The sequence below is a fragment of the Gigantopelta aegis genome, chromosome 7 (genome assembly GCF_016097555.1).
Source record: "Gigantopelta aegis isolate Gae_Host chromosome 7, Gae_host_genome, whole genome shotgun sequence".
NCBI classification, from domain to species: domain Eukaryota; kingdom Metazoa; phylum Mollusca; class Gastropoda; order Neomphalida; family Peltospiridae; genus Gigantopelta; species Gigantopelta aegis.
This window is the reverse complement of record NC_054705.1, coordinates 18,746,009-18,772,006: the sequence shown is the minus strand read 5'-3', so window position 1 is coordinate 18,772,006 and position 25,998 is coordinate 18,746,009. Positions and strand designations below refer to the sequence as shown.

At 39.6% G+C, this 25,998-nt stretch overlaps 1 protein-coding gene across 1 annotated transcript in view; it reads left to right on the top strand.

The window, feature by feature from the left end:
- Window positions 1-1,268: 1,268 nt before the first annotated feature.
- The window catches only part of LOC121377447, a 48,251-nt gene continuing 23,521 nt past the window's right edge, over window positions 1,269-25,998 (top strand). The window contains exons 1-5 of the mRNA XM_041505434.1: window positions 1,269-1,329; window positions 1,703-1,801; window positions 10,518-10,708; window positions 15,087-15,135; window positions 22,898-23,128. Of these exons, the coding sequence (XP_041361368.1) occupies window positions 1,723-1,801; window positions 10,518-10,708; window positions 15,087-15,135; window positions 22,898-23,128 (550 nt within the window). The 5' untranslated portion in view covers window positions 1,269-1,329; window positions 1,703-1,722. The remainder of the gene's footprint in view (window positions 1,330-1,702; window positions 1,802-10,517; window positions 10,709-15,086; window positions 15,136-22,897; window positions 23,129-25,998) is intronic.

The window sequence follows — 25,998 nt, the reverse complement described above, 5'->3', positions numbered from 1 at the left end:
GCAGATGTGGAGACACCAAATATGAGGGTCTGTAAATAGGTGCTGTATTGTTTTGATAGCTCATGGGGTATTGTTCTTATGACATATGAATTTGTGGAATTTTCTAAATAAGTGAATTTGATTTGTGTGCGTGACTTTTGTTATGTGGTGTAGTATGTTGCACGGGCAGTGTGTGAATGAGCAGTGGAAGACACGGGATAATGGTGTATTGTATTGGGATGGGCAATTCATGGAAAGCACGTACTAATTGTGTCGGGGAAATGCGTAAATAGAAATAATTATTAGGTGTTGAGCAGAGTTATCATTTTCGTTAAGGAGGAATGTGCTCTCGTATTTCTCATGGTGTTTGGACGTAAGTTTTGATTCTTATTACTTAGATTATTGTAAATGACTTTGTGAATATTAAATACCGTATTTGTGCAAGAATGATTATGTATAGTTATAATTTGTTAAATGTTGGGCAATGCATGTACACGTTTATAGTGATATTTGTTTGTAAATAATTTGGTACATGTATATAAAATACGGGATTGTAGAATGCAATACATGCAATGCATTTTATATTATTACAGCGGGTGTTCCCAGGTGTAGAATCCTGAGGCTGGGGTGGAGACTAAACTCTTTGATTGATGTGAGTGGACTCATATGGTTGGATTCCCGAGGTTGGATTCCCGAGATTGGATTTATGAGGTTACTCCGGCGGTTGGATTCCCGAGGTTGGATTCCTGCGACTGGATTAGAGGTTGGATTCCCGAGATTGGATTTCAGAGGTTGGACTCCTTTAATTGGATTCCTGAGGTTGGATTCATGAGGTCGGAATCGGGAGGTGTATACGAACAACGAGGTGGGTGCGGATTGGAGACGTGGTCTCTATAAAATTCCATAGTTATTTTGATATTTATATTTGGAACGTTTGTAACAACACTGAGTAATTTTCATTTCTGAAACTGTTCTAGAACAAACTGTGCACATTTAAGTACTGTGATTATGTTTATTTTTGGTTTTTCCAACATGGGGTTGGATTGATGGATGAATGGGGTAAATGAGATGAGTGGTGAGTGATTGTGGGGTTTTGTTGTGCGTATACATGTGTGTGTGTGTGTTGTGTATATATATATATGTGTGTATATGTATTTTAAAATACTTACTTAAAACACCTCACAGAATATTCAAATCAAATGTTGCACAGGTGTCTGAATTATCGTATTTGCATATAATCGATAGAACACGTTGTCTCCATATACTGTGGAGCAATGAAATAGTGTTGCATTGTCTCTAATGGCCTCTTGGTTTCCTCTCCACGTCTTTAACCTGACTTATACCGTAAAGGTAAGTAGTGTCAGTTGTTGTTATTGTTGATTTTATTGTAGTTGTAGTTGTGGTTATTATTATTATTGTTCTTGTTGTTGTTGTTGCAGGTGTTTTATTGTTGTTTTTGTTATTGTTCCTGTTATTGTTATTAGTGTTGTTGTTGCTGTTTTGATATTTGTTGTTGCTGTTGTGGTGGTTATTTTATTGCTGTTTCTATTGTTGTTGTTTCTATTGTTGGTGTTTTTATTGTTGCTGTTGTTGTTTTTATTGTTTTTGTTACTGTTGTTGTTGTTGGCCCTTGACTTCTTGTGGCTAATGTAGCTAATAGTCGATCATCAAGCAATGCACCCTGGTGTCAACATACTTATACTATTGTTTACCTTTATTTCAGTACAAGACAGAGTGAAAAAGATGAGAGAACTCTTCACCAGTGGTTGTCTTCTCTTACTTTGCTGTACTGAAGGGATGATTGGGGAAGACCATAGGAATGGTATGTATAATCAACGATATTTAATGCACATTATTGCTTACTATCAACACATATATTAGTATATTAGTGAATAATATGGTACAAATGTGACGGTTCTTTCATCCCACTGAATCGGCCCTCTGGTGAACCGATTGTTACGTAATAGTTAACGTGTTTTATCTGGGATTAATTTTAGAACTAAAAAAGAATACCGTATCGGTTTGTTGATTTTTTGGTTGAATGATGAAACCGGGCTCGGTGGCGTCGTTGTTGAGCTGTCGTACATAAGGTTGGTAGGTACAGGGTTCGCAGCCCAGTATCGGATCCCACCCAGAGCCCAATGATATATAGTACTATCATTTGTCCGTCAAACAGTGGTAACCTGAAATGGTAAAATTACTCTTTAGTTAGTTAATTGGTCTATTCTTTTAGTTGCCCCAACCTGTGATTTCTGTTTGGTGACAATTGTCTGGAAGTGACTGCTCCGTTCGGTATCATTAACATGACAGGGTATTGTGATGCATTTTTTTTTTTTATCCAATCTGAAGCGTCATGGCATCTCCTAATATTGAGCGGGACGTAGCGCAGTGGTAAAGCGCTCGCTTATTGCGCAGTCGGTCTGGGATCGATCCTCGTCGGTGGGCCCATTGGGCTATTTCTCGTTCCAGCCAGTGCACCACGACTGGCATATCAAAGGCCATGGTATGTGTTATCTTGTCTGTGGGATAATGCATATAAAACATCCCTTGCTGCTAATCGAAAAGAGTAGCCCATGAAGTGGCGACAGCGGGTCTCCTCTCTCAATATCTGTGTGGTCCTTAACCATATGTCTGACGCCATATAACCTTAAAAAATAGAATGTGTTGAGTGCATCGTTAAATAAAACATTTCTTTCTTTCTCCTAATATTAGTCTTTGTTTAATGGTATGTTGAAAATGGGGACACTTGTGTCATTAGCATGTACTGGATTATGACCCGTGTCAACATATTGCTGGGGACAATTACTGTAAATAATTCTGTAATACTATTGATTAAGTTGACTGTCTCATCTAAAATCACAGAACTGACAACTCACGTAGTCCAAAAGAAACGAAAATTATCACTTGGTTATCGTGGATGGTCGAGGCAGTTTTTTGGGGTATTTTTTTTTAAACTTTAGATTTTTGCAGAGGGAAAAATACTATAACCCCATTTTCTTCTGTTAATGTTTAGTTAAATGCCTTAGTTAAATTCCTTATTATATATCTGGGCCCCTTTAAATTCTGGAACAGACCGTTAATTTGTTCCCCAGATTCGATATATCTGATCTGACTTACAATGTAGATGTTTACTATAATGATAGTTTCACTTTGGTTAAGTGCAAGAAATGAAAACACACACAAAATTAACTACTACATCAACATTTGTTTACACTTACCACAAAATAACACACAAATACAATTATAACGATTTCAGCACTTAAAATAAAACCCCTCCCCTAAATTACTAATACTCGAGTTTTAATTATAAATTAAGATCCAGAAAAATCACTACCACCTAACACAACAATATTCACAGCTCAGGCAAACATGGTACCTTTTGACGGCAAATGAAACCAACAATACAAAACATAACAAAACCTAACGCCATATGACAAACATGGTCTACTTAAAAGGTAGGCATACATGGCATACACGGCACCTTTTGCTATCTCCAAGACAAAGTACATTAGTAATTTTAATTAATATAGTCAACTCAGGACTTCTCAACATGACCTTCTTAAATAATTTAACTTGATATAATAATAATTAATTCATAAAAGCTCAGTTCCCACTGGAGTTGTGCGGGTGATCAGTTTCATCCCGGTACACATAAGAGCTGGACAATGCCAACATCTTTTACGGCTTCTGCCAGCTGGGCATGCCTAGCTTGAGCTTCTTGAGACTTGCCATGAGATCCCCACCTCCGGAAATTCAGGCCTTAAATCCCAATTCAGTGTCCACTTCGTCCGAATCCACATCAATATCTAAAATGTCTGTCGTCATTTGTAAATAAAGAAAGAGGAATTATTTATTTATTTATTTTATTGATAATATATGAACCAATGACTAATAACTAACCCGTGACTTGATTTATACTACCCCTTGATAGACACAAGCCTAGTTATTTTCCATGCTCCATTTACATTTTCTATAAATATAATAGATCAAGAATTTTATAACTATCCCTTGACTTGATTTATACTACCCCTTGATAGACACAAGTTATTTATGCGCTATTCATGATCTATATAGAAAAAACCAGGAAAGATAATAGTTACCGAATTTGACAAAAACCGTGATCAACTACGGAATTGTACTTCATGAAATGCAATTACACTAATGTCAAAGCGTTAAGCTATTAAATCTTTCTACAAAGAAAAACTACCATGTCCAGACTATAGGCTTAATGTATCGACTACAGAAGCCTACCACTCGGTATTCTTACTCTCATCAACACCCACTCGTACCTAAATATTTGACATTGTAGCCTAAGAAATTAAAGACATTGGGATTTTGGGGTGTTTTCTAATTATTTATTGTATGTTAGCAAAGACATTTCTATGAATAGAACTGAACGAAATGAGACATTTTAAGGAGAAATATACCTCAAGGGCTTCTTTGCATTCCTGCCACACTTGGTTTGATTAAACATACCAAATACTGACTCATCCTCAAACTCAGCAGACGCAACCCCAACCTCAGCAGAACCAACTCCAACGGTAACAAACCCAACATGATTTCTTACACCCTGTTCCATATTAGAAGGAACCTGTCTGCAATCTCTACAGCCCACCAAACAAGATGATTGAGCTTAACAACATTCAGCCTGATTATGAAAATTGGATTGTAGTAGGCGATTTTAACAGCCACTCTCCCAGCTGGGGGTATCAAAGCCTAGATGCCAAAGGAGAAGAGGTAGAACAATGGATGATCAGCAACCATGTGATCCTAATAAATAAATCAGATGACCAGCACACATTCTACTCCAGCGCATGGCGAACCACCAACAAACCTGATCTTGCCATTGCCACTGATGCCATCCAGAAGATCACTGCCAGAGAAGTGTGCCAGCAGCTCGAGGGTAGTGACCATAGGCCAGTCATCCTGAACATAAACAAGCAAACTGATCGCACTGAAGGTAAATTACAACCTAGCTAGAACTACAAAACAAGCAAACTGGGATCTCTTCAAAAAACTGACTGACTCTATCACCAGGAAAATGTCTATTTGAAAGCAGAGTGTTGACAAGAACGCCTGCAGCCTCACAACTGCCATCCTCGATGCAGCAAAGCGAACAATACCGAGGGGAAGAAGACGAAACTACAAACCATTCTGGAACTCCACTCTCGACAAACTGCATAAAGAGCTAAGTGAGTCCAGGGATATTATGGGGAAAACTCCAAATAATCGAAACATTGCTAAACACAACCAAACCAAAACAGGATTTATCGAAAAAAAGATAAAACAAATACAGACAAGCTGACAGGAGAAAACCTCATCCTTGAATCTTGAAAAGGACACAACAAAAGTTTTGACAACTCACAAAAATGCTGAATGAAGACAACACACAGAGAACCAAAACAACTCTCAAAATAGAGATAGGCGCTGTCACAGCAGCAGGAAACATCTTTGCCAAGTGAAATCAAACTCCCATCAGGTAGACTAGGGGAAGTCAGAAAAAAGATCAGAGAATTGAAGAAAGTCCCAGACCCAGAGCTGTTTGAGCCTACATGAGCTTGAAGATGCACTGAGAAAGCTCAAACAGAAGAAGGCACCAGGCCCTGATGGAATCACAAATGAAATACTAAAACACCTCAGACCTGGAGCAAAGCGAACCCTCTTGCATATTTTCAATCAAAGCTGGCATACAGGGAAGGTCCCAGCAAAGTGGAAAGAAGCCCACATCAGACCTATCCTTAAGCAAGAAAAAGACCAGCAAGAGGCCAGAAGTTACAGGCCAATCAATTTCCTCAGCTGTGTGGGTAAACTGATCGAAAGAGTCATCGACAAGTGACTTCTCTGACATCTGGAGTCCAACTCTATCCTGACTCCTACACAGAGAGGCTACCGACAGCACCACAGTACAGTACAGTACAGAAGATCAGCTGCCTTACCTTACCCAGGAAATCGAGAATGCCTTCCAAGAGAAAAATAAAGTGATTGCAGTCTTCCTTGACCTGTTAAAGGCCTTTGACACAGATTGGAAAGAGGGGCTGTTGCTCAAACTTCTGGAAGCAGGTGTCAATGAGAAGATGCACATATGGCTAAAATTGCGAGATTTTTTTTAACTCTCTCTCTCTCTCTCTCTCTCTCTCTCTCTCTCTCTCTCTCTCTCTCTCTCTCTCTCTCTCTCTCTCTCTCTCTCTCTCTCTCTCTCCAATATGTGGTAAATATGTGGGGTAGGTTAACCCCTAAAAAGAGGGTCTGAAAATTACCAAAATAGTGAAAAACAGGCTTACATTGACCATTTTACCAAAACCTCCAATTTTATTTCATAGATCATACCTAACCACCTAGTTGTCACAATCACTGCCTAATTATGAAGAAAAAAGATTTACTTTGTAAATATGATGTAAGTTACCCCCTAAATGGGGGGGGGGGGGGGGGGGGGGGTGTCTGAAAATTGACAAAATAGCGATAAATGGGTTTAAATTTATAACTTTACCTAAAACCTCCCAGATTGTTTTCAGATCATTCTTAGTTATTAAATGTCACATTCATTATCTAAATATGAAGAAAACACATTTACTTTGTGAATTTGGGATAGACTACACCCTGTATAAACTGATTACATATTGGTAAAATACTGAAAAATTTCAAATTCCAAGGTAGTGCAAATCAAAAACAGACTCATACTCATAACCATTTGACAAAATTGTTTTATCAAAGCAATTAAACTGACATAACAAATACCTCAAACCTCCTTCCTGTAAATTATCTCATACTGTTATTTGGATCATTATTGCTTATTTGGAACATACTGCTTATTCATTATCCATTTGTAAAACCAAGTGTCCAAATCGTGGATTGTTTTCCAAGTGTCACCAACTACCTACATTGTATCCAAAACCACACTGAAATCTTTCATTGAGGCAACATTGTTGCATGGATATTTATTCATGTATGTTTTAAAAGTTTGACCATACTCTGCCGAACTTGGTTTCTTTCCATCACGCTGCAACAGGAATAATATTATCTCAGATTTTTTGGGGGAAGAGCCGATATGTGTTCTTAGTATATCGTATCTCTATGTATAGTCTCTCAACCTTCTGATCTTCTTTGTTCTGTTTCATTTTCAAAAACGTTTCTACTTCTTTTGGACAAGTGAATGAGCTACCCAGCTTCTTTAAATCTGCCAGATCCTTGTTTTTTGTCCGTCCTATGTTCAAATTCTCCATCTGCTTTGTATTCAATCTTTCTTTTGATAGATTATTTTGCTTAGTGTTCCACTCAAACCGCTTTGCAGTCATTTCCTTGGCCGCCTTCTTATATTTCTTGTACTCATCAGCTGGCAGTCATAGCTTTGAGATTTCATTGACACTCAGATGCTTTGTTAATCTTACCAGCTCCTCTTAATAATATTTCATAGTTGATAACAGATACAGAGTTTTCGTCCATCATGTTATGACCTGGTACATACTTGAACGCCTCTTTTGGAAGTTTACCTACACAACATTTCTCATCATGTCGGGATGGATTGGTTACAAAACCAAAGATTTGACCCTTCTGATTATCAAAAGCATCAGCCAGAATTGGAAGGAAGTGGCTCTATAATCAATAGGTATCCTCTGTATTCCTCCACATAAACTTTGATTGACTCAATCACCTCAGGAGCATACTTAACTTGATTGAATGCATCTTGTGGCACAAACTTGAATGCAGCTTCTTCAGTGGACAGTAATTTCTCAGGGTCAGTACTACACATATCCTTCTAGAGGCATTGGAAGGCAGGTATTAATGTGCCATAGAGTTTGATTTTGTTAGAGAAAGGGGTTGATTAGATGTAATTCCATAAAGGCACCAAGAGTGAGAAAATAACGAGATATGCTTGTAAGTTGATTTGTCACATGAGTAATTTTGGACAGAAACTCTTCAAATCTCGATAATACTGAAGTGTTGTAGCAGCACACAATGTGAGCCTGTCAAACCTTTCATCTTTAAGAGCAGTGGACATGTTTTCGGTCGGGATGTAGCCCAGTGGTACAGTGATTGCTTGATGCGCGGTTGGTGTGGGATCGATCCCCGTAGGTGGGCCCATTGGGATATTTCTCGTTCCAGTCAGTGCACCACGACTGGTATATCAAAAACCGTGGTATGTACTACCCTGTCTGTCGGATGATGCATATAAAAGATCCCTTGCTGCTAATCAAAAAGAGTAGCCCATGAAGTGGCAAAAGCAGGTTTCCTCTCTCAACATCTGTGTAGTCCTTAACCATTTGTCCGACGCCATATAAACGTAAATAAAATGTGTTGAGTGCGTCGTTAAATACAATTTTTTTTGTTTTTTGGAAAGTTTTTTTTTTTTTTTTTTTATCAATGAATATGTCAAACTCTACAGAGTAGTTCCATGATTTATGATCAGAATGCAGCATGTAACTTGTCATGACCAATCCTGTGTTCTATGTCATCCCAGGACTTAGAGAAACAGCGCATGAAAATTAGTGCTGGATGGACGTTGCACAAAAGATAGAACTTTTGCCAGTGTTCATCTTCAAGTCTAATATTCAGATGTTCGCAAACGAGTTCTTTAACGTTAAGGTTGTGAAAGGTCTGATCTGCGAGCACTACACTTTTCTAACATCTGGTTAGTTTTGACCTTCAGTTCAGCCAAATTTGTCCGTGTTTCAGTGTCAGTTTGAAATGTGGGAAGGGACTTATGTTTTGCATTAATTATGATCTGAACAACGAAATTTCCCATACCTTGCTTTCGTGATCCATCATCAGAATATGTCACACTGACGGACTGATTTGTGGACAATAGTTCCTGAGCTATGTCTGCCATCGTCAATGCAGTGATGGCACTACTTGCAGCTCTAATATTAGTTTCATGCGGTAGCGTATCATATCAATTTCATGAAACTTGAAATTCCTACCAAACGTCATATTTGAAACTGTAATGATTGCAGCAGTTGTCTGAGGAACAGAACAATGGTACGTACCAACTAACTTACCAAGAGGTAAGAACACTTCTGGACGTATTTCTCTCTGACTGTTTCTAACATGGGCAGGAACTGTTAATGTATGTTGAAGATGTGGACGGAACAAATTTTCTCTTCCTTTAGCCACTAACATCAGGATCCTCATACTCATACTCTTGGTTGTGATCGCCGTCTTCATCAGTTGAAGATCCTAGCGCCAGTGACACGTCTTCAAACTCAGCAGACGACATAGCAGACTGCTTTCTCATTCCTTTTTGCACTGATCTTCGTAGAATGTTAACTCTTGATCACCCATCTTTACGCCATACATTAACTCAGCTCTCCTGTTTGGGTCAGTCACAATGATGTCAAACAATTAAGTACAGTCTTCATTGAATGAAGATATCTTTGACTTTGTACCTTCCCGGTCTTTTTTCCCCACCTAACAAGTTCTCTAGACCCAATGAAGGGATTCAACGTTTTTCATGATGGTTTTCAATGTTACAGTATAGAGATTGCAAAACTCCCAGTGCTCCATAAAAATCATAGATACGAGTCTGGAAGCTTCAGAAATGGATCTCTTGAATGTTACAGCTATATCAGGTCATAATAATGCTATCATAATTTCAATAACCTTTTTCTCTATAGCAGAAGACCTGGTGTGAATGAGAAGTCACTTTCACCATGGTTTATACTACACTGATACATGTTGGGTGACTGTTAAAATTTCAATCAGCAACTTTAGTATACAGAAGAAATTTGTACATTTCATCTGACACTTTGTAATTGTACATTTTGATCTGAAAGTTGCAGTGAGTAGGAAGTTCCAATTCACAAAGTAAAGATGTTTCTACAAGCAGGCAATGAATTTGAAATCTAGTGGGAAAGAAATTTTCTTTGAACAATTTGGGATGTTCAGCCGTTATTTTGGGAGGTTTAAGTAAAATAGTCAATTTAACCCATTTATCGCTATTTTGGCAATTTTCCGACCGACTATTTAGCTATTTAGGGGGTAACCTACCACATATTTAAAAGTAAAAAAAAATTCTTCATATTTAGGCAGAGAGAGAGAGAGACAGACAGACAAGACAGACCAGACCAGACAAGACAGACCAGACCAGACAGACAGACCAGACCAGACAAACAGACCAGACCAGACCGACAGACAGACAGACAGACAGACAGCTCTTTCAAACCTTTCTGGGTACGGGCCCGTGGTATGTGTTATTCTGTCTGTGGGATGGTGCAGATAAAAGATCTCTTGCTGCTAATCGAAAAGAGTAGTCAGTAGGAATATAGAGAATATGGCCTGGAGGGTGGAAATGTTGTACAAACTTTTTTTGATGGTTGATATGAGTTAATTATGGCCTAAGGTCATACTTTCCGCAGGGTGTTCCTCCAGACTAGTAGCATAAAGTGGCGACAGCGGGTTTTCTCTCTATATCTGTGTAGTCCTTAACCATATGTCTGACACCATATAACCGTAAATAAAATTTCTTGAGTGCATCGTTAATTAAAACATCTTCCTTCAGTGCCTAAATATAAAGAAAAAACATTAACTTTTTTTTAATCTTTCAGTTCTTTTGCGCGGTAGAGGACGTAAAAATTGGGCATTGCACAAACCCACCCGCCAATCGTCGGAAAACTTCGGTTGGTATAAGTCCATGAAGGCCGTCGACGGACGTCTGGACAACGACGTCATAAAGTCTAAGTCCTGTATTGTCACAAGATATGAGAGACGTCCATGGTGGATAGTGGATCTGAAAGTGGTATGGGTGGAGAGGTTTCGGGTGGGTTAGAGGTGAGGTTGGGTGGGGTGTTTGGTTTTGGGTGGGTCTGGTGGTATATGGTAGGGTAGAGTATGGTAAGGTAGGATAGGATAGAGTAGGTTAGGATAAGGTAGAGTAGGGTAAGGTAGGGCGAGGTACAATAGGGTAATGTAGGGTAGGGTAGGTAAGGGTAGAGTAGGGTAGGGTGGGTAAGGTAAAGTAAGGTAGTGTAGTTACTAGGGTAAAGTAGGTAAGGGTAGAGTAGGGTAGGATAAGGTAGGGTAGGATAGGATAGGATAGGGTAGAGTAGGATAGGGTAAAGTAGGGTATGGTAGAGTAGGATAGGGCAGGGTAGGATAGGGTAGGATAGGATAAGGTAGAGTAGGGTAATGTAGGGTAAGGTAGAGTAGGGTAGAGTAGTGTAGGGTAGGTAAGGTAGAATAAGGTAGTGTAGTTACTAGGGTAAGGTAAGTAAGGGTAGAGTAGGGTAGGATAGGGTACGGTAAGGTAGGGTAGAGTAGGATAGGACAGGGTAGGGTATAGTAGGGTAGGGTAGGGTAGGGTAGGGTAGGGTAGGGTAGATTAGGGTAGAGTAGGATAGGGTAAAGTAGGGTAGGGTAGGGTAGAGTAGGATAGGGCAGGGTAGGATAGGGTAGGATATGGTAAGGTAGAGTAGGGTAATGTAGGGTAAGGTAGAGTAGGGTAGAGTAGGGTAGGGTAGGTAAGGGTAGAGTAGGGTAGGGTGGGTAAGGTAGAATAAGGTAGTGTAGTTACTAGGGTAAGGTAGGTAAGGGTAGAGTAGGGTAGGATAGGGTACGGTAAGGTAGGGTAGAGTAGGATAGGACAGGGTAGGGTAGGGTAGGGTAGATTAGGGTAGGGTAGAGTAATGTAGGGTAGAGTAGAGTAGAGTAATGTAGGGTAGAGTAGGGTAGAGTAGGGTAGTGTAGGATAGGGTAGGGTCGGGTAAGGTAGTGTAGGGTAGGTTCGGCTAGGGTAGTGTAGGGTAGGGTAGGATAGGGTAGGGTATAGTAGGGTAGTGTAGGGAAGGGTAGGTAGCGTAGAGTAGGGTAGGGTAGGGTAGGGTAGCTTAGAGTAGAGTAGAGTAGGCTAGGGTAGAGTAGGGTAGGGTAGGGTAGGATAGAGTACGGTAGGATAGAGTAGGGTAGGGTAGGGTAGGATAGAGTTGGTAGGGTAGACTAGGGTGGAGTAGGGTAGGGTAGGGTAGGGTAGAGTAGGGTCGGGTAGGGTAGGGTAGGGTAGGGCAGCGTAGAGTAGGGTAGAGTAGGGTAGGGTAGGGTAGGGTTGGGTTGGGTTGGGTTGGGTTGGGTTGGGTTGGGTTGGGTTGGGTTGGGTTGGGTAGGGTAGGGTAGGGTAGGGTAGGGTAAGGCAGGGTTGGGTAGGGTAGGGTAGGGTTGGGTAGGGTAGGGTAAGGCAGGGTAGGGTTGGGTAGGGTAGGGTAAGGCAGGGTAAGGTAGCGCAGAGTAGGGTATCGTAAGCTAGTGCAAAGTAGGGTAGGGTAGGGTAGGGTAGATTAGAGTACGGCAGGGTAGGGTAAGGCAGGCTAGGGTAGGGTAAGGTAGGTAGAGTAGGGTAGGGTAGGGTAGGGTAAGGTAGTGTAGGGTAGCGTAGAGTAGGGTTGGGTAGGGTAGGGTAGGTGGGATAGGGCAGGGTAGGGTGGGATAGGATAAAGTAGGGTAAGGTAACGTAGGGTAGGGTTGGGTAGGGCAGGGTAAGGCAGGGTAGGTAGCGTAGAGTAGGGTAGGGTAAGTTAGGGTAGAATAGGGCAAGGCAGGGTAGGGTAAGTCAGGATAGGTTGGCGTAGAGTAGGGTAGGTGTGGTAGGGTAGGGTATATGTAGCGTAGATTAGGGTACGGCAGGGTAGGGTAAGGTAGGGTAGGGTAGGGTAGCGTAGAGTAGGGTTGGGTAGGGTAGGGTAGGTGGGATAGGGCAGGGTAGGGTAAGGCAGGGTAGGTAGCGTAGTGTAGGGTAGGGTAAGGTAGTGTAGGGTAGGGTAGTGTAGTGTAGGGTAGGGTTGGGTAGGTGTGGCAGGGTAGGGTAGAATAGGGCAAGGCAGGGTAGGGTAAGTCAGGTTAGGGTAGCGTAGAGTAGGGTAGGGTAGGGTAGGGTAGCGTAGGTTAGGGTACGGTTTGGTAGGGTAAGGCAGGGTTGGGTAGGGTAGGGTAGGTGGGATGGGGTAGGGTAAGCCAGGGTAGGGTAGCGTAGAGTAGGGTAGGATTAGCTAGTATAGGGTAGCGTAGAGTAGGGTAGGGTAAGGTAGTGTAGGGTAGGGTAGGGTAGGGTAGGGTAGAATAGGGCAAGACAGGGTAGGGTAAGTCAGGGTAGGGTAGCGTAAATTAGGGTAACGTAGGGTAGGGTAAAGTAGGGTAGGGTAGAGTAAGGTAGGGTAGGGTAGGTAGGGTAGCGTAGTGTAGGGTAGAGTAGTGTAGTGTAGGTAAAGTATGGTAAGGTAGAGTACGATAGAATAAGGTAAGGTAGGGTAGGTTAAGGTAGAGTATAGTAGGGTAGGGTAGGGTAGTGTAGCTACTAGGATAGAGTTGGGTAGAGTAAGATAGGTAAGGGTAGGGTAGAGTAGGATAGGGTTGGGTAAGGGTAATGTTAGCATCATACTTTAACAAAATATATATTTTTATAATTTTGTTTTGCCTTGAATATCGTTATAATATTGTTTCTGTAAACTTCATTGATAGATGTGTGGCATAGGAATTCAAAGTTCCATTGAAGAATTGAACGTTATAAATTTGACGTTCGTGCGATGACAAACACCAAAACCGTTTTACACACTCTATGAATGGCGTAGCCATTATACAAAACTATATTAAAAAACTCAATCGAACTCTATTCGACAATGATTTACAACTGTATCAATACACAAAGAAGGGAATTCCCTTAGAAAGTTACATTCGTCCCCCCCCCCCCCCCCCCCCCCCCGTCAAATCTCTGATTCAATATAATGATTTACATAAGGTTTTATCAATTTTAATTTTCTGAATCAAGTGTGGATAAAAAGTTATAAAATTTAAAATAACTGACCATCAATTGATAACGCAAACAGGTTTTTTTTCTTCAAAAATATCAAACGATAATTAATAAAAAATTGAACGATCTATATACTTAAATGGAAGATTTGTTGTAAGGCGGTTAGAGTATGAATTTTGAACTAATTAACATAAGGAAGAGCGTCAAACTATTTAAAAGATGTATCAATTACTGTATTAGAATTGCACTTGTCAAAAGTTAAATTAGTAAAAGGTGAATGTGAAGACCGACTTCAAAGGGATAAAGTGTTATTGTGTGTGTGGATTTCCGAGGAAGTTTGTGATTGTGTGATATTATTCTCGGAAAGGACATGACGAAGGCATATGTGTTTTCGCGCGTGTAAGTTGTCGATTTGTTTTTTTTTGTCAAACGTGACAGGGCTGCGCTCGTCTCTCTTGATTTGTTGAGCATTCTCTGCTATAACTTCTAATAAAAGCTTTGTTTTTGTGGCCTGTCATATACATTATGTGTCTCAGTTCAAAACCGGAGTCGTTTAAAGCCTGAATTGCGTGTAAAGTAATCTGGCCGGTGATCGAAAGAGCACCACAGTTGGCTCGCAGACTGTGTGCGGTGCAGGTCTGTGATTGTCGTCTGTCAGTTTGTCACTGTCACTCACCGAGCAGACGATATTGGCATAAAAATAGAAACTATGGAATTATCCGGGATTCCGTTGTTGACGTAATTGATAAAAAGTAGTCCCGGTAATAACATTCTGTTTTTATTTATTTACCGAAAAAGTGCAGTTTTCACATTTATGGAAGAATGAACGTTTTTTTTTTTTAGATCACGTGATAGCATTTTAACCAATCCAGACGCCTATTATAAAACAGTAATTATAAATATCTCCCGATCTTTAATCTGTGCATTTTCAAGTTTTGTTTTGTCATTTTGCAAGTCATTCTGTGCGGGGTTTTTTTTCATTGATGTTCGGTGTAATAAATAAAATACTATACTTGTTCCCTGTGAGATCGTTGTACGCTTTCGCTCCTGAAATACGATTATAAACACACTCGTTGTCATAAGCATACGTGGCAGGGGGCAGGGAGCAAAACCTCTAATTCGGGCAAAAGTACTACAGATATTTAGGTACAATGTGCTAACCTGAGAGCTTTTATAATATATTTCCATCATTCTGCCCTCAAGATTAGTTTTAAATTCATGGAAAAATGCGTAATCCAGATTTGGGCATTTTCGTTTAATTAGGGCAAAAGCGCTACTACAAAAATGTGAGCCCGCACGCATATCCTCGTTGTAGTATAAACGGTCTCACATGGGAACTCGTTTAGTATTCTCTATGTATAATGTTACATATCTTCAACAGACCATCCGTGTGCAGGAAGTTTTCATCATGAACCGAGGCACATGCTGTGGTGGGTTTTTATTAGTTTCTTGGTCAGGCACGGCGGGTGGGCTGGGGTGGGTGGGGCTAGATATGCCTTAATTCTGAATCAAAAATATTACTGGTGTAAATCTTAAGGCAGAGATGAATTTTATTCTAGTTTTCAAACATTTATGGGAGAGCTTACCCCTCTGCTGAAGCCCAAAATGTCCCAACTGGCCCAATTGGGACATCTCGGACAGATACCGGCCCAAGATGTCCCAATTGCGACATCTTGGGCCGATGTCCCAATTCTAAACATTATGTACCAAGGCGGCCAGGAATGTCCTAACGGATAACTAGTGTGTTGAAGTTTGTTTTCTTTATCGACACCACTAGAGCACATTGCTTTAATAACCATCGGCTATTGGATGTCAAACAATTGGTAATTTTTACATCAGTATAAAGTGATCTCTTATATGCACCATCCCACAGACAGGATAGCACATACCAATGGCAATGCATTTGATATACCAGTCGTGATGTGTATTTGTGTGTGTGTGTGTGTGTGTGTGTGTGTGTGTGTGTGTGTGTGTGTGTGTGTGTGTGTGTGTTAATCTGAATTCAGAAGTTAGAGGGCGCTCACCCTATAAACAAAACATAATGTGCGGTTTGTTCTGTCTGATCCCATTCACTTTTAAAAGCAGAATCCGCATGGCTGTTTTTCAATCTGTATTCCTTGTTCTTTTTTTTTACATTTGTTATGGTTTGCTTTTTGGATTTTTTGGTTTTATTACTGGATGGTTGGAAGGGTAATCCGCTGGTTTTCAGTTCTTTTGTTTTCTTTGCAAAACTAACTTCAGACATTAGAAACTGTGTTTCTAGGAATACAAACCAACATTTTATTTCGTCGAACTATTTCTTCTTTAACTACAACAACCCTTTTAATTATAATGCACGTACAACCACCACACAATACAACACAACACAATACAATTCAATACAATAAAAATAAATACTATCTTTATTGCAACGTTTGTATCTTAAAATATACTAAAATATTCACTTTGACGAAGTATACCCACACACACACACATATCTGCATTTGATTTGTAATACAATATATATATGATATATATATATATATATATATATATTATTTATGCATAAACTTGTAGTTATACAACAGATACTATTAGTAGATAGACTGCAGCTGTTTAGATCGTTTAGATAATCTGTTGGTGGCTGGCTTGTTTGGTTTTTTTGGGGGTTTTTTTTTAATTTCTGTATTATTAATTCATATGATGCATTTTGATATGGCAAGTATGTTAACACCAAACTGTATTAATACCAAAGTGTTACTCAGTGGCCGAGTGGTTAACGTTGCGGGCAGTCAATTATCATGTGAATCGGTACAGTAAGTTTGAATCCTGCAAATTGCCTATTTTTAAATATTTAGTTTAGAATCAAGATGTTCAGTTCTTTGAATTGATCTTGTTCCATTTTCCATGTATGTAAAACGTGTATTTAGTCTTATTTGACCGACGGACAAAGCAAGGTATTAATACAAAGATTCACGCAAACAAGCACATACAATCAACACACAGACAGGAACATGTGATATTGCTAAAATATCTTCGAGACTAAAACAGTCAAACTTCAAAAGAAGACAAATTATGTCAGGAAGTCATTTTTGTCATGGCCATCTGTGATCGAAATTCTACATACACTACACGAACAGTTTATGTTAGGGCTCACTGACAAAACATCGAATAACATAACCATCGTATTTAAGCACTATTATAAATTATTAACTGTCTCCTAAACGAACTTGGGGTTGATAATTCGAGTAGTGCTACATATAAGACCACTTTGTTATCTCAAGACGAAATATGCTAAACACACGAATCACTCCTTCGGACATTTGGCTTGAGCTTAAAATCTGAAGACATGTCCACTCGTCTTATATATTCGATTCCAATATGTCATAAGAATGCGTACACGGAGAAATACATGGTGGTGTTCAGCAACTACAACACCAAATTCTTGCTTAAAGACTGACCAATTTCCTGACCACTATCAAGGATGGCATTTTTCTAGGTATTGCCAAAAAATCTTCGAGACAAGTGGTATTAATCACATGTGGATTCTCGACAGTTCCAAAGATTTACTTGAAATCATTGACTCTCAATCCAGTTCAAGTTCACTAATATTAAAAGATTTGATGTTTCAACATTATACACAACAATCTCCCATGACAAACTGAAGGAAAAACTCCATTCCTTAATCAGCGACACATTTGTTACAAAGAACGGTGAGCGCAAATGCATGTTCATTGTAATGTTACATGGATCTGGACAATTTGTAAAGACCAAGAATGAATCCAGACAAAAGTATACTGAGGCAAAAATATAACGTGTAACTTTGCTCTTCGCAATATTGACGATATTATATCATTCAATAATAGCAGGATTATAGATTACCTCCCATTGATTTACTCACGAGTGTTGGAAATAAAAGAAACATCTGAAGGTATTAGATCAGTTTCACACCTCTATCTATGCATAGAGATTCAAAGAGACACAGGTCTCTAAACTAAGCTGTATGAAAAAAATTGATGATTTCAACTTTCCAAAAGTCAATTATGCCTTTATGTCGAGCAATATACCTTCTGCTCCAGCTTTTGGTGCATCCATATAACAACTTCTAAGATACCTTAGAACATGCTGGTTGTATGCAGATATGAAACAACGCTCTATCATTCTGGTACAGAAGTTGTACCATCAGGGTTATGATGTCTAGGGACCTGAAAGGGCACCCAATAAGGTTTATGAAAGACATTTAGAGGCTATATCTAAGTACGATGCATGACTGACTAAAACTACTGCTGATGTTATTCCATATTTTGAACTTGTGCACACGTTTTCATCTCTTTGGTAAAACTCTTGACACATTTTGTTTATTTTTGCAATTTAGACGAAGTGACGGACTTAAATTTCGATCTGTCTGTCACGAATTATTTAACACATAACAGAAGTACTGTATATTGTTAGGTAAGTGGGTTTAGTACCTATAGTTAGGCAGTTATGTGATATGATTGTGGCTTTTGTGGTAAAAGCACCAAAATTGGCACAGTTGATGATCATGACATACTAAATGATTTCAGATATAGGGCCAAGCACATTTTTTCCTTTTACACCCATAAAGTGGGAAAATCCAAGATGGCCACCATCTGAATCGTGAAAATCTATTTTACGTCCTATCTTTCTGAATATATATCACATAGACATGAATAACATATCGTTTTATATGTTTTCACACACAAGGAAGCCAATGGCACCACTCATGTGTCGCAAAAAGGCATTAAAATCCCGATTAAGCTGATATATGAAAAACAATCACGTAACTTCGATGTCACCATCACATCACTTCTGCCATTGTTTCCGGACGACTCAAAGTCAGTGGCCATGATTCGTCATTCGATGGATGTTATCAAACAAGCTGTCGAACATCTGAAGCCTGGACAGATTCCTGTTCTCACAGTAGATCAGCCTTTGTTCGCGATCGCAAAGCTCATCCAATGGAACTGGCCAGAAGTGTACGGCGAAGAGAACTTTGTCATCCTACTTGGAGGGTTGCATATAGAAATGGCTGCTTTGACCACTCTCGGGGATTTGCTGGATAGCAGTGGCTGGACTAATGTTCTTACCCAAGTAGGTATTGCGACAGCAGGAACGGCTGACTCCTTTCTTAAAGGTGCCCATGTCAAGCGCACTAGACATGCACACCAAGTCACCTCCAGTGCATTATCAAGTTTGCTCCACACAGATTATGATGTGTATAGCATGAAAACAAGTGCACCACTGTCATTTGACGATTGGTGTGAAGAAAGCTGAGGTTTCTCCACAGTTCCACTACTGGTATATGGTCATGCACCTTGCATGTCTCCTCCTGGTCTATGTGCGGTCACTTCGTGATGGTAACTTTTCACTCTACGTTCCTGTGCTGAAGGCATTAGCTCCATTGTTCTTTGCCTTGGACCACACTCACTATGCTCGATAGGTTCCCGTGCACATACGTGATATGACAACACTATACCAACGACTTCCCCATGTAGCGAAGGAGTTCGATCAAGGCAGCTTCATTGTTCATAAGACGACTCGCCGCTTCTCAGCCATGGCTATCGACCAGGCACATGAACAAAACAACAAAATCGTCAAGGGAGATGGTGGGGCAATCGGGTTGATGCAAAATCCTAGAGCTCTACTGAGGTGGATGGTAGCTGGACCAGAAATCGCGAGGGCCATAGACAGTTTCGAAACAGTTTGCTCGGATAACAACACTGGGAAAGACCAAGTCAGGCATCATGAGCATACACCATCCGCACAAGTCTCCTTTGCCAGCGAGGTCAGGGCTCTTGTGCAAGTAATAAAAGACCTCGGTAATCCATTCATGGAAGACAGTGGCGACCTTCTGGTTCTAGATACCAGAGACATCCCCGATCAAGCTGTAGCTAAAATGTTTCGTGGGATAGAGAAGCTGAGTCAGGACCAATATGACAGCTGTGTCACTCAGCGGTTAACTGAGCGAACAACACCTGTATCGGATACGATTCCCAAAAACAGATTGGCCTTGCTCAGCCGGCCACCCACAAGGACTCCATCCAAAGCGACACAGGTGGTAGCATCGCTCAAGAGTGACTGTGCACTGTTCTCCAGGCTTTACATCGCATGCCAAACACGTGACGGTGGTTTGGAAAACTTCTTCAAGCATGAAAACCATGCATACCCGCCAGCCTTGTCTCAGTTGGTACCAAAGCGGATCTAACCGACTGTCTAGAGAAGCTTTGTACATCTGAAGGCGAGCCGGCAACAGTCGACGTCATCATACTGGATGGAGCTGCTATCGTCAATATGCTGAGGCCAGTGGGAGCGAAAACCTTCCAAGACTACGCCACACTAGTGTTCCTGCCGTACATCAAGGCACAGTTGGCAAAATCCAACAGAGTTGACATTATTTGGGATGTGTATCGCCAAGATAGTCTGAAGTATACAACAAGAGAGAAACGAGAAAAGGGTGTCAGAAGACGTGTCACAACAGCCAACTCAATCCCGGGAAACTGGCAGGAATTTCTGAGAATAGATAATAACAAGACTGAGCTCGTTGATTTCTTGGCACATCAAGTGGTGGAAAATCTTTCGACAGAGAAGGAAGTGATCTCAACATGCGGCGAGAATGTGCTTTGTTCTCGTGTTCATCAGGATGTCTCATCGTTGGCACCTTGTGTTCACGAAGAGGCCGACACCAGGATGTTTCTGCACGTCATGGATGCAGCAGATGCTGCGTACAGTGGACACGGATGTCGTGATCCTGGCTGTCTCGACTGTTGTGCAACTCGAGAACACGCAACTTTGGATAGCGTTTGGTACTGGCAAACACCTTCGATACATCCCAGCTCATCAAATCGCCACATCTTTGGGTGCAGAAAAGGCACGAGCTCTTCCCATGTTCCACGCATTCACCGGTTGTGACACGGTCTCTTCCTTTGCTGGAAGGGGCAAGACAACTGCCTTTGACACATGGAAATCATTCAATGCAGTTACTGCAGTATTTTCGAAACTTGCTGCAAAGCCAGCAAGCTTCAATGATGATTGTATGTCAGTACTAGAGTCGTACGTAGTGCTGCTATATGACAGAACGAGTTTTGAAGCTACCGTTGACTCAGCCAGGAGACATCTATTCACTACCAAAGCAAGATCCATCGATACCATCCCACCAACTAGCGCAGCGCTTTTGCAGCACGCAACACGTGCCATTTACCAGGGCGGACATGTTTGGGGGCAGGCACACATACGAGCTCCAGATATTCCTTCGCCAGAGTCATGGGGATGGAAAAAGAATACTTCAGGAGGATGGGAGCCATTGTGGACAGTGTTGCAAGAAGCAGCAGTGTCCTGTTCAGAGTTGCTACGGTGTGGTTGTAAGAAGGGATGCAGGGGACTCTGCAAATGTGTCAAAGCTGATCTGAAGTGCACGTCACTCTGCAACTGCGCTGGTAATTGTCATCACAATGATAGCCATTAAGTTGTGTTGTTCAGTTGTTCAGTTGCTAACTATTCTTGATTTGTGTGGACACGTAGATCTACACGTATGTAATTACCAAATGATTCGTATTGTAGGTTTTGTCCAGTTATTGGTATCAGTTATAATTATATACAAAAATTACGTTCTTTTGTACAATAAAAGTGTCAATAAGTGTGCCACTCAGACCTAGATTTTTTCTTTGATATATATGGTCTATTCAACATTTTGTTTTGCTTATTTTGTTGATATGCTGTTTTGTTCCTCATCTGGTCACATTAAAAAAATATTGTTTCATTTCTCTGTTAGTGTTTTGATTAACGATATACATGTATGTGATAAGGTATACACACATGGTGTCATATTCTTTGACAATAAACTATGTGATTTTTGTACATGTGTGTTAAATTATTTCCTAAACCTTGAAAAATTGCTGCATTTTCTATTTTTTCGCGAGCTAATTTACATTTTTTGTCTGACATTGATTTGTGTACATGTTATCATCAAAACGATGATTCCATTGGATTCCTCATAGCTGAAAACATATAAATAGATGCTTTATTCGTCTTGTTATGTCATTTATTGGCGAAGATATTAGACTTCATAATTTCTCACAATTTGAATGGCGGCCATATTGGATTTTGTCATTTCTGGGCATCCAGGGGAAAAATTGAGCATGGCCCTATATCTGAAATCGTTTAGTATATGATAACCTTTAAATGTGCTAGTTTTCGTGCTTTTACCACCAAAGCCACAATCCTACTATATTTGGCCACATATCCGCCTTACTACTATGGAAAATGACATAATCGGAATGTATATTATCTCCCCTTCATGTAAAATACTCGAATTTCATTGGTTATTTAGCTTTGGACAAAACCCTTATACCCCGCGTGGGCGGAGTCAAATCTCTCATACCCTACCTGTAACACATAGGACGGTTGTTATTGTATTAATGCCTCATGCAAAACTTCGTCTGTTACCAACGTAAATAAAACGTGGCTGTCAAACGATTAAACAACCACTGGGAAAATGTGGCGAAGCACTGTAATAATACAGATAATTTTGAATGTGAATGACGTCAGCATTCCAATGACGTCACTTTATGTCTCCTTACAATAACACTAAACTGGGGCATGACGTTGCTGTTGATTTTTTAAAACATTATTAATGCACCTGGATGTGATTGAAGACAATCTTGTCATTCAACATGTTGACGAGATACATTCGTTGCAGAAGCATCGCGTGGGGTTTGTGGCTTTTTGTAACTTCTTGTACAAGAGCGTACATAGGGTATAAAAAAGCCACGACTTACCCATAATGCTCCTAGGTGATGACCAGGTCACCAGTGCCATATCCGGCAATGAAAAACTACACGATGGAAATCGATTACACTGTGACGTATAGTTAACCTGACAATCATCTGTCTGTGACGCAAAAGTCAGCTACAAGTGCAACGGCTGTATATAAATAACTTTTAGTCGAAAAAGATGTCACAATTTGCAGCTTAAAACCTGTTTTTTGAGGATATGTAAGAAATAGAATAAAGCATTTGTGTCCGTTAGATACCATTTACCTCACAACTCGCTTTCGCTCGTTAGATACATTTTAAAACTGTGGCGTTACAAAAAAAGGTCAAAGCCCAAAGACGTTCATGGAATGAAGAAAGTGTTGAAGTGACATTAAACATGTCCTATCCTATCATATTCTTTTTTTCTTTTCTTTTTTTGTAGCTGTACCTTACAATTTCCACATTGAAGTTCACAAAGGTACCTTTGCACAACTAGAGTTAGTCGGCTTGTGTCATTACCAAAGTGAACCTCTCCAGTATGGAATGACCAACAATTTCCGCTGCCACTATGATCTGATAGGTCAGTTCGTCCGACTGTGGATTGACAAGTGGCGTGCGATTCTAAGCGTGTGTGAAGTCGAGGTGTACGGGTCGAAGTACATAAATAGGAACGGTATGTCGTAAGAAGGTTACGTACCATAATTAATCACTCCATGCAGGCGCGGGTCTTGGCCTAGTGGTAGAGCGCTCGCGTGATGCGCGGTCGGTCCAGGATCGATCCCCGTCGGTGGCCCATTTGGGCTATTTCTCGTTCCAGCCAATGCACCACGACTGGTATATCAAAGGCCGTGGTATGTGGTACCCTGTCTGTGGGGTGATCCATATAAAATATCCCTTACTACTAATGGGAAAAAATGTAGCTGGTTTTCTTTCTAAGGATAAATGTCAAAATTACCAAATGTTTGACATCCACTAGCCGATGATTTTCCAAGTTCAAGTTCTTTATTGTGTTAAGCTTTACAGCTTAATGGCATAAAAACAGCATTGAAGATATAAATCAATATATACATGTACATGTATATACAATATTTCAGTGCAATGGTGGAGAGTGACTTAAACATGTACACAGATATTGTCAAGCTATAATTAAAATCGCATGTAGTATAGTATAGCAGTAAGGTAATATAATATAATTTAACATAAATGTACAGTATTGTTAACTGCTATTGATAATAAAGGGGCATATGGGTATTTTCAATAATATATAAATAACCATGTATATGTTGTTAAAGTGTTTGTAAGAACTGGTCTCTAATTTGATTCGCCTGTAATAAATATTTTCCAAGGTTATTTATCTCCGTATGATTTTCAGTATTTAAAAGCTGTATTAATTTGAAGATACTAGGATGTTTAAAATAGTATTGTTTAATTAACTTATGTCTTAAAGTTCCATATTGTGGGCAGTGTAGAATGAAGTGAAATTCATCTTCTATTACATCAGAATTACATACCTTACTTGTTCTTTGAGATCTCTCTATGTTAATATACCTGCCAGTTTCAATATTTAATTTGTGTGCACAGATTCTAATTTTTGTTATTTCTTTTAAGTTACGAGAGTCTGTTGGTTTAGCTAAATATGTTTGTAATTTGTATTCTCTTATTAAATGCTGGGATAGTAAACCCTTGGGAGATGCCGTTATTGTACTGTAGCACTGTTGCTTGAATACGTAATACATCCTTTCTTTTATTATGCTATATACATTAACATGCATGTTACTCAGATTCCAAATATAATTTAATCCTAATATATTTAGTTCGTGTTTAATGTCTGTTATCCAGCTATCACCGTTTTGGCACATTTCGTTGTATACAATTATTTGAGCTGGACATTTTAATCCAATATTTAAATCAGGTCAGGACATAGGGCTTTACGTGCACATTCGGACCAAGCTGTTGTAGTGAACGCCATATTTAAATATTCTTAATTTTCTTATAAAGACTAATGGAAAACGTCCCAATTCGCTATATATAGGGAATAACTGGTTATAGGCCATGGGGCCAAACCTGTATCTTGTCATTCCGTAACAATTGTCAGGGGATAAGCTGATTTTTTGCATGTAAGCTCAGAAATGTATTCTTTTGCTAAAAATACAATGTTGTCACTTCAGATGTTGCACATGTTTTAGCTAGAACACATTTAAATGTACTATTTTCAGAAGTATGGTATGACATCACTCTATCCAGAGTTTTCTCCCATTCCACTAATCACAAAAAAGGTTTCTTACAGCAACCCTACAGCAGCCAATCAAAACGCTTAGTAGCTAAATTTGTTTGTCCAAAAATGTCGGCTTCCTTGAGTAAGTGCTGTGTGCACATTAAAAACATTTTAGGCCCAATTACACCATTTTCGGAAAAAATTAATAACATAGTTAATTTATGGAAAACTCTAAGCACAGCAGAGGGTACGTTGGCAGCCACCTTCTGTATTGAGCATAGGATAACTGAAGAAAACAATGAACCTATCCCTGAAACATGTAAACATTTGGGTTATCACAGGCAGTGTTACATGGACTTTACAAACATTAGAAGAATAAATAGCAAAACAAATAACACTAATAAATCTGGGGCAGAATGTAGTACCAGTACAGATTCATTATCATGAAAATGTAAGTGTTTACATGAGTTAAACAACCGGTATCATCCATCGTGCCACAAAAAAATATGTCAGAATTTTGGATAGAAAAAACATGGCCGATGAACCCAAAATCACTGATACACCATACCAAAAATCATTTAACGAATTCAGCAAACAAGTTTTAGAAGATAGGATTATTAAAAAGAATGAAGTACTAAGAATGAATACTGTAACTGAATTATTTATTAAAACTCTTAAAAATTTGGAAAATGTTGATATACCGGAATACAGAAATTATACTTTGAAGCAACAAATTATCAAAATGCATCCAGACATCAAATTCGTTAAACGAAGCCGAAAGAATGAATGTGAACTTGTTTTTAGTGAAAAAGATGAGTATCGCCATCTCCAAAGTTTACACGTAGATGATAGTGATATTGATACAATTTCCTGCAAAAGACTCCAAAAGGCTTCACAGTTTGACACTCCTGACTTGTTCACTCTTCTTGACAGTGATGAATTGAAGCAGATTTCTAAGCAGTATGACTTGTACATTGAAAAGATGATTCAAGAGCATCCTACATTTGCTTTTTGGTCATCATACATCGACATTGTGCAAACACTTCTTCTCTACATTAGAGCTACAAGACAAGGTGATGGAATCTACATGTTGCTTCTATCAGACTATTGTTACCATGGCTGTTCGCTTATGATCGCATAAACTACTCACGCTACCTACCAGCATATTGGTTTGAGATGAAAAATCGTGAAACTTTTCACCCGTCTATTCACGAGGACTTTATGAATGGTGAATTTGCTGTTCAACGTCAGATTAACTATATATTTTCTCTGACAGCATGTGATCAAGTAATTGAATAAACATGTAACAGAGATACAAAAACCAAAGG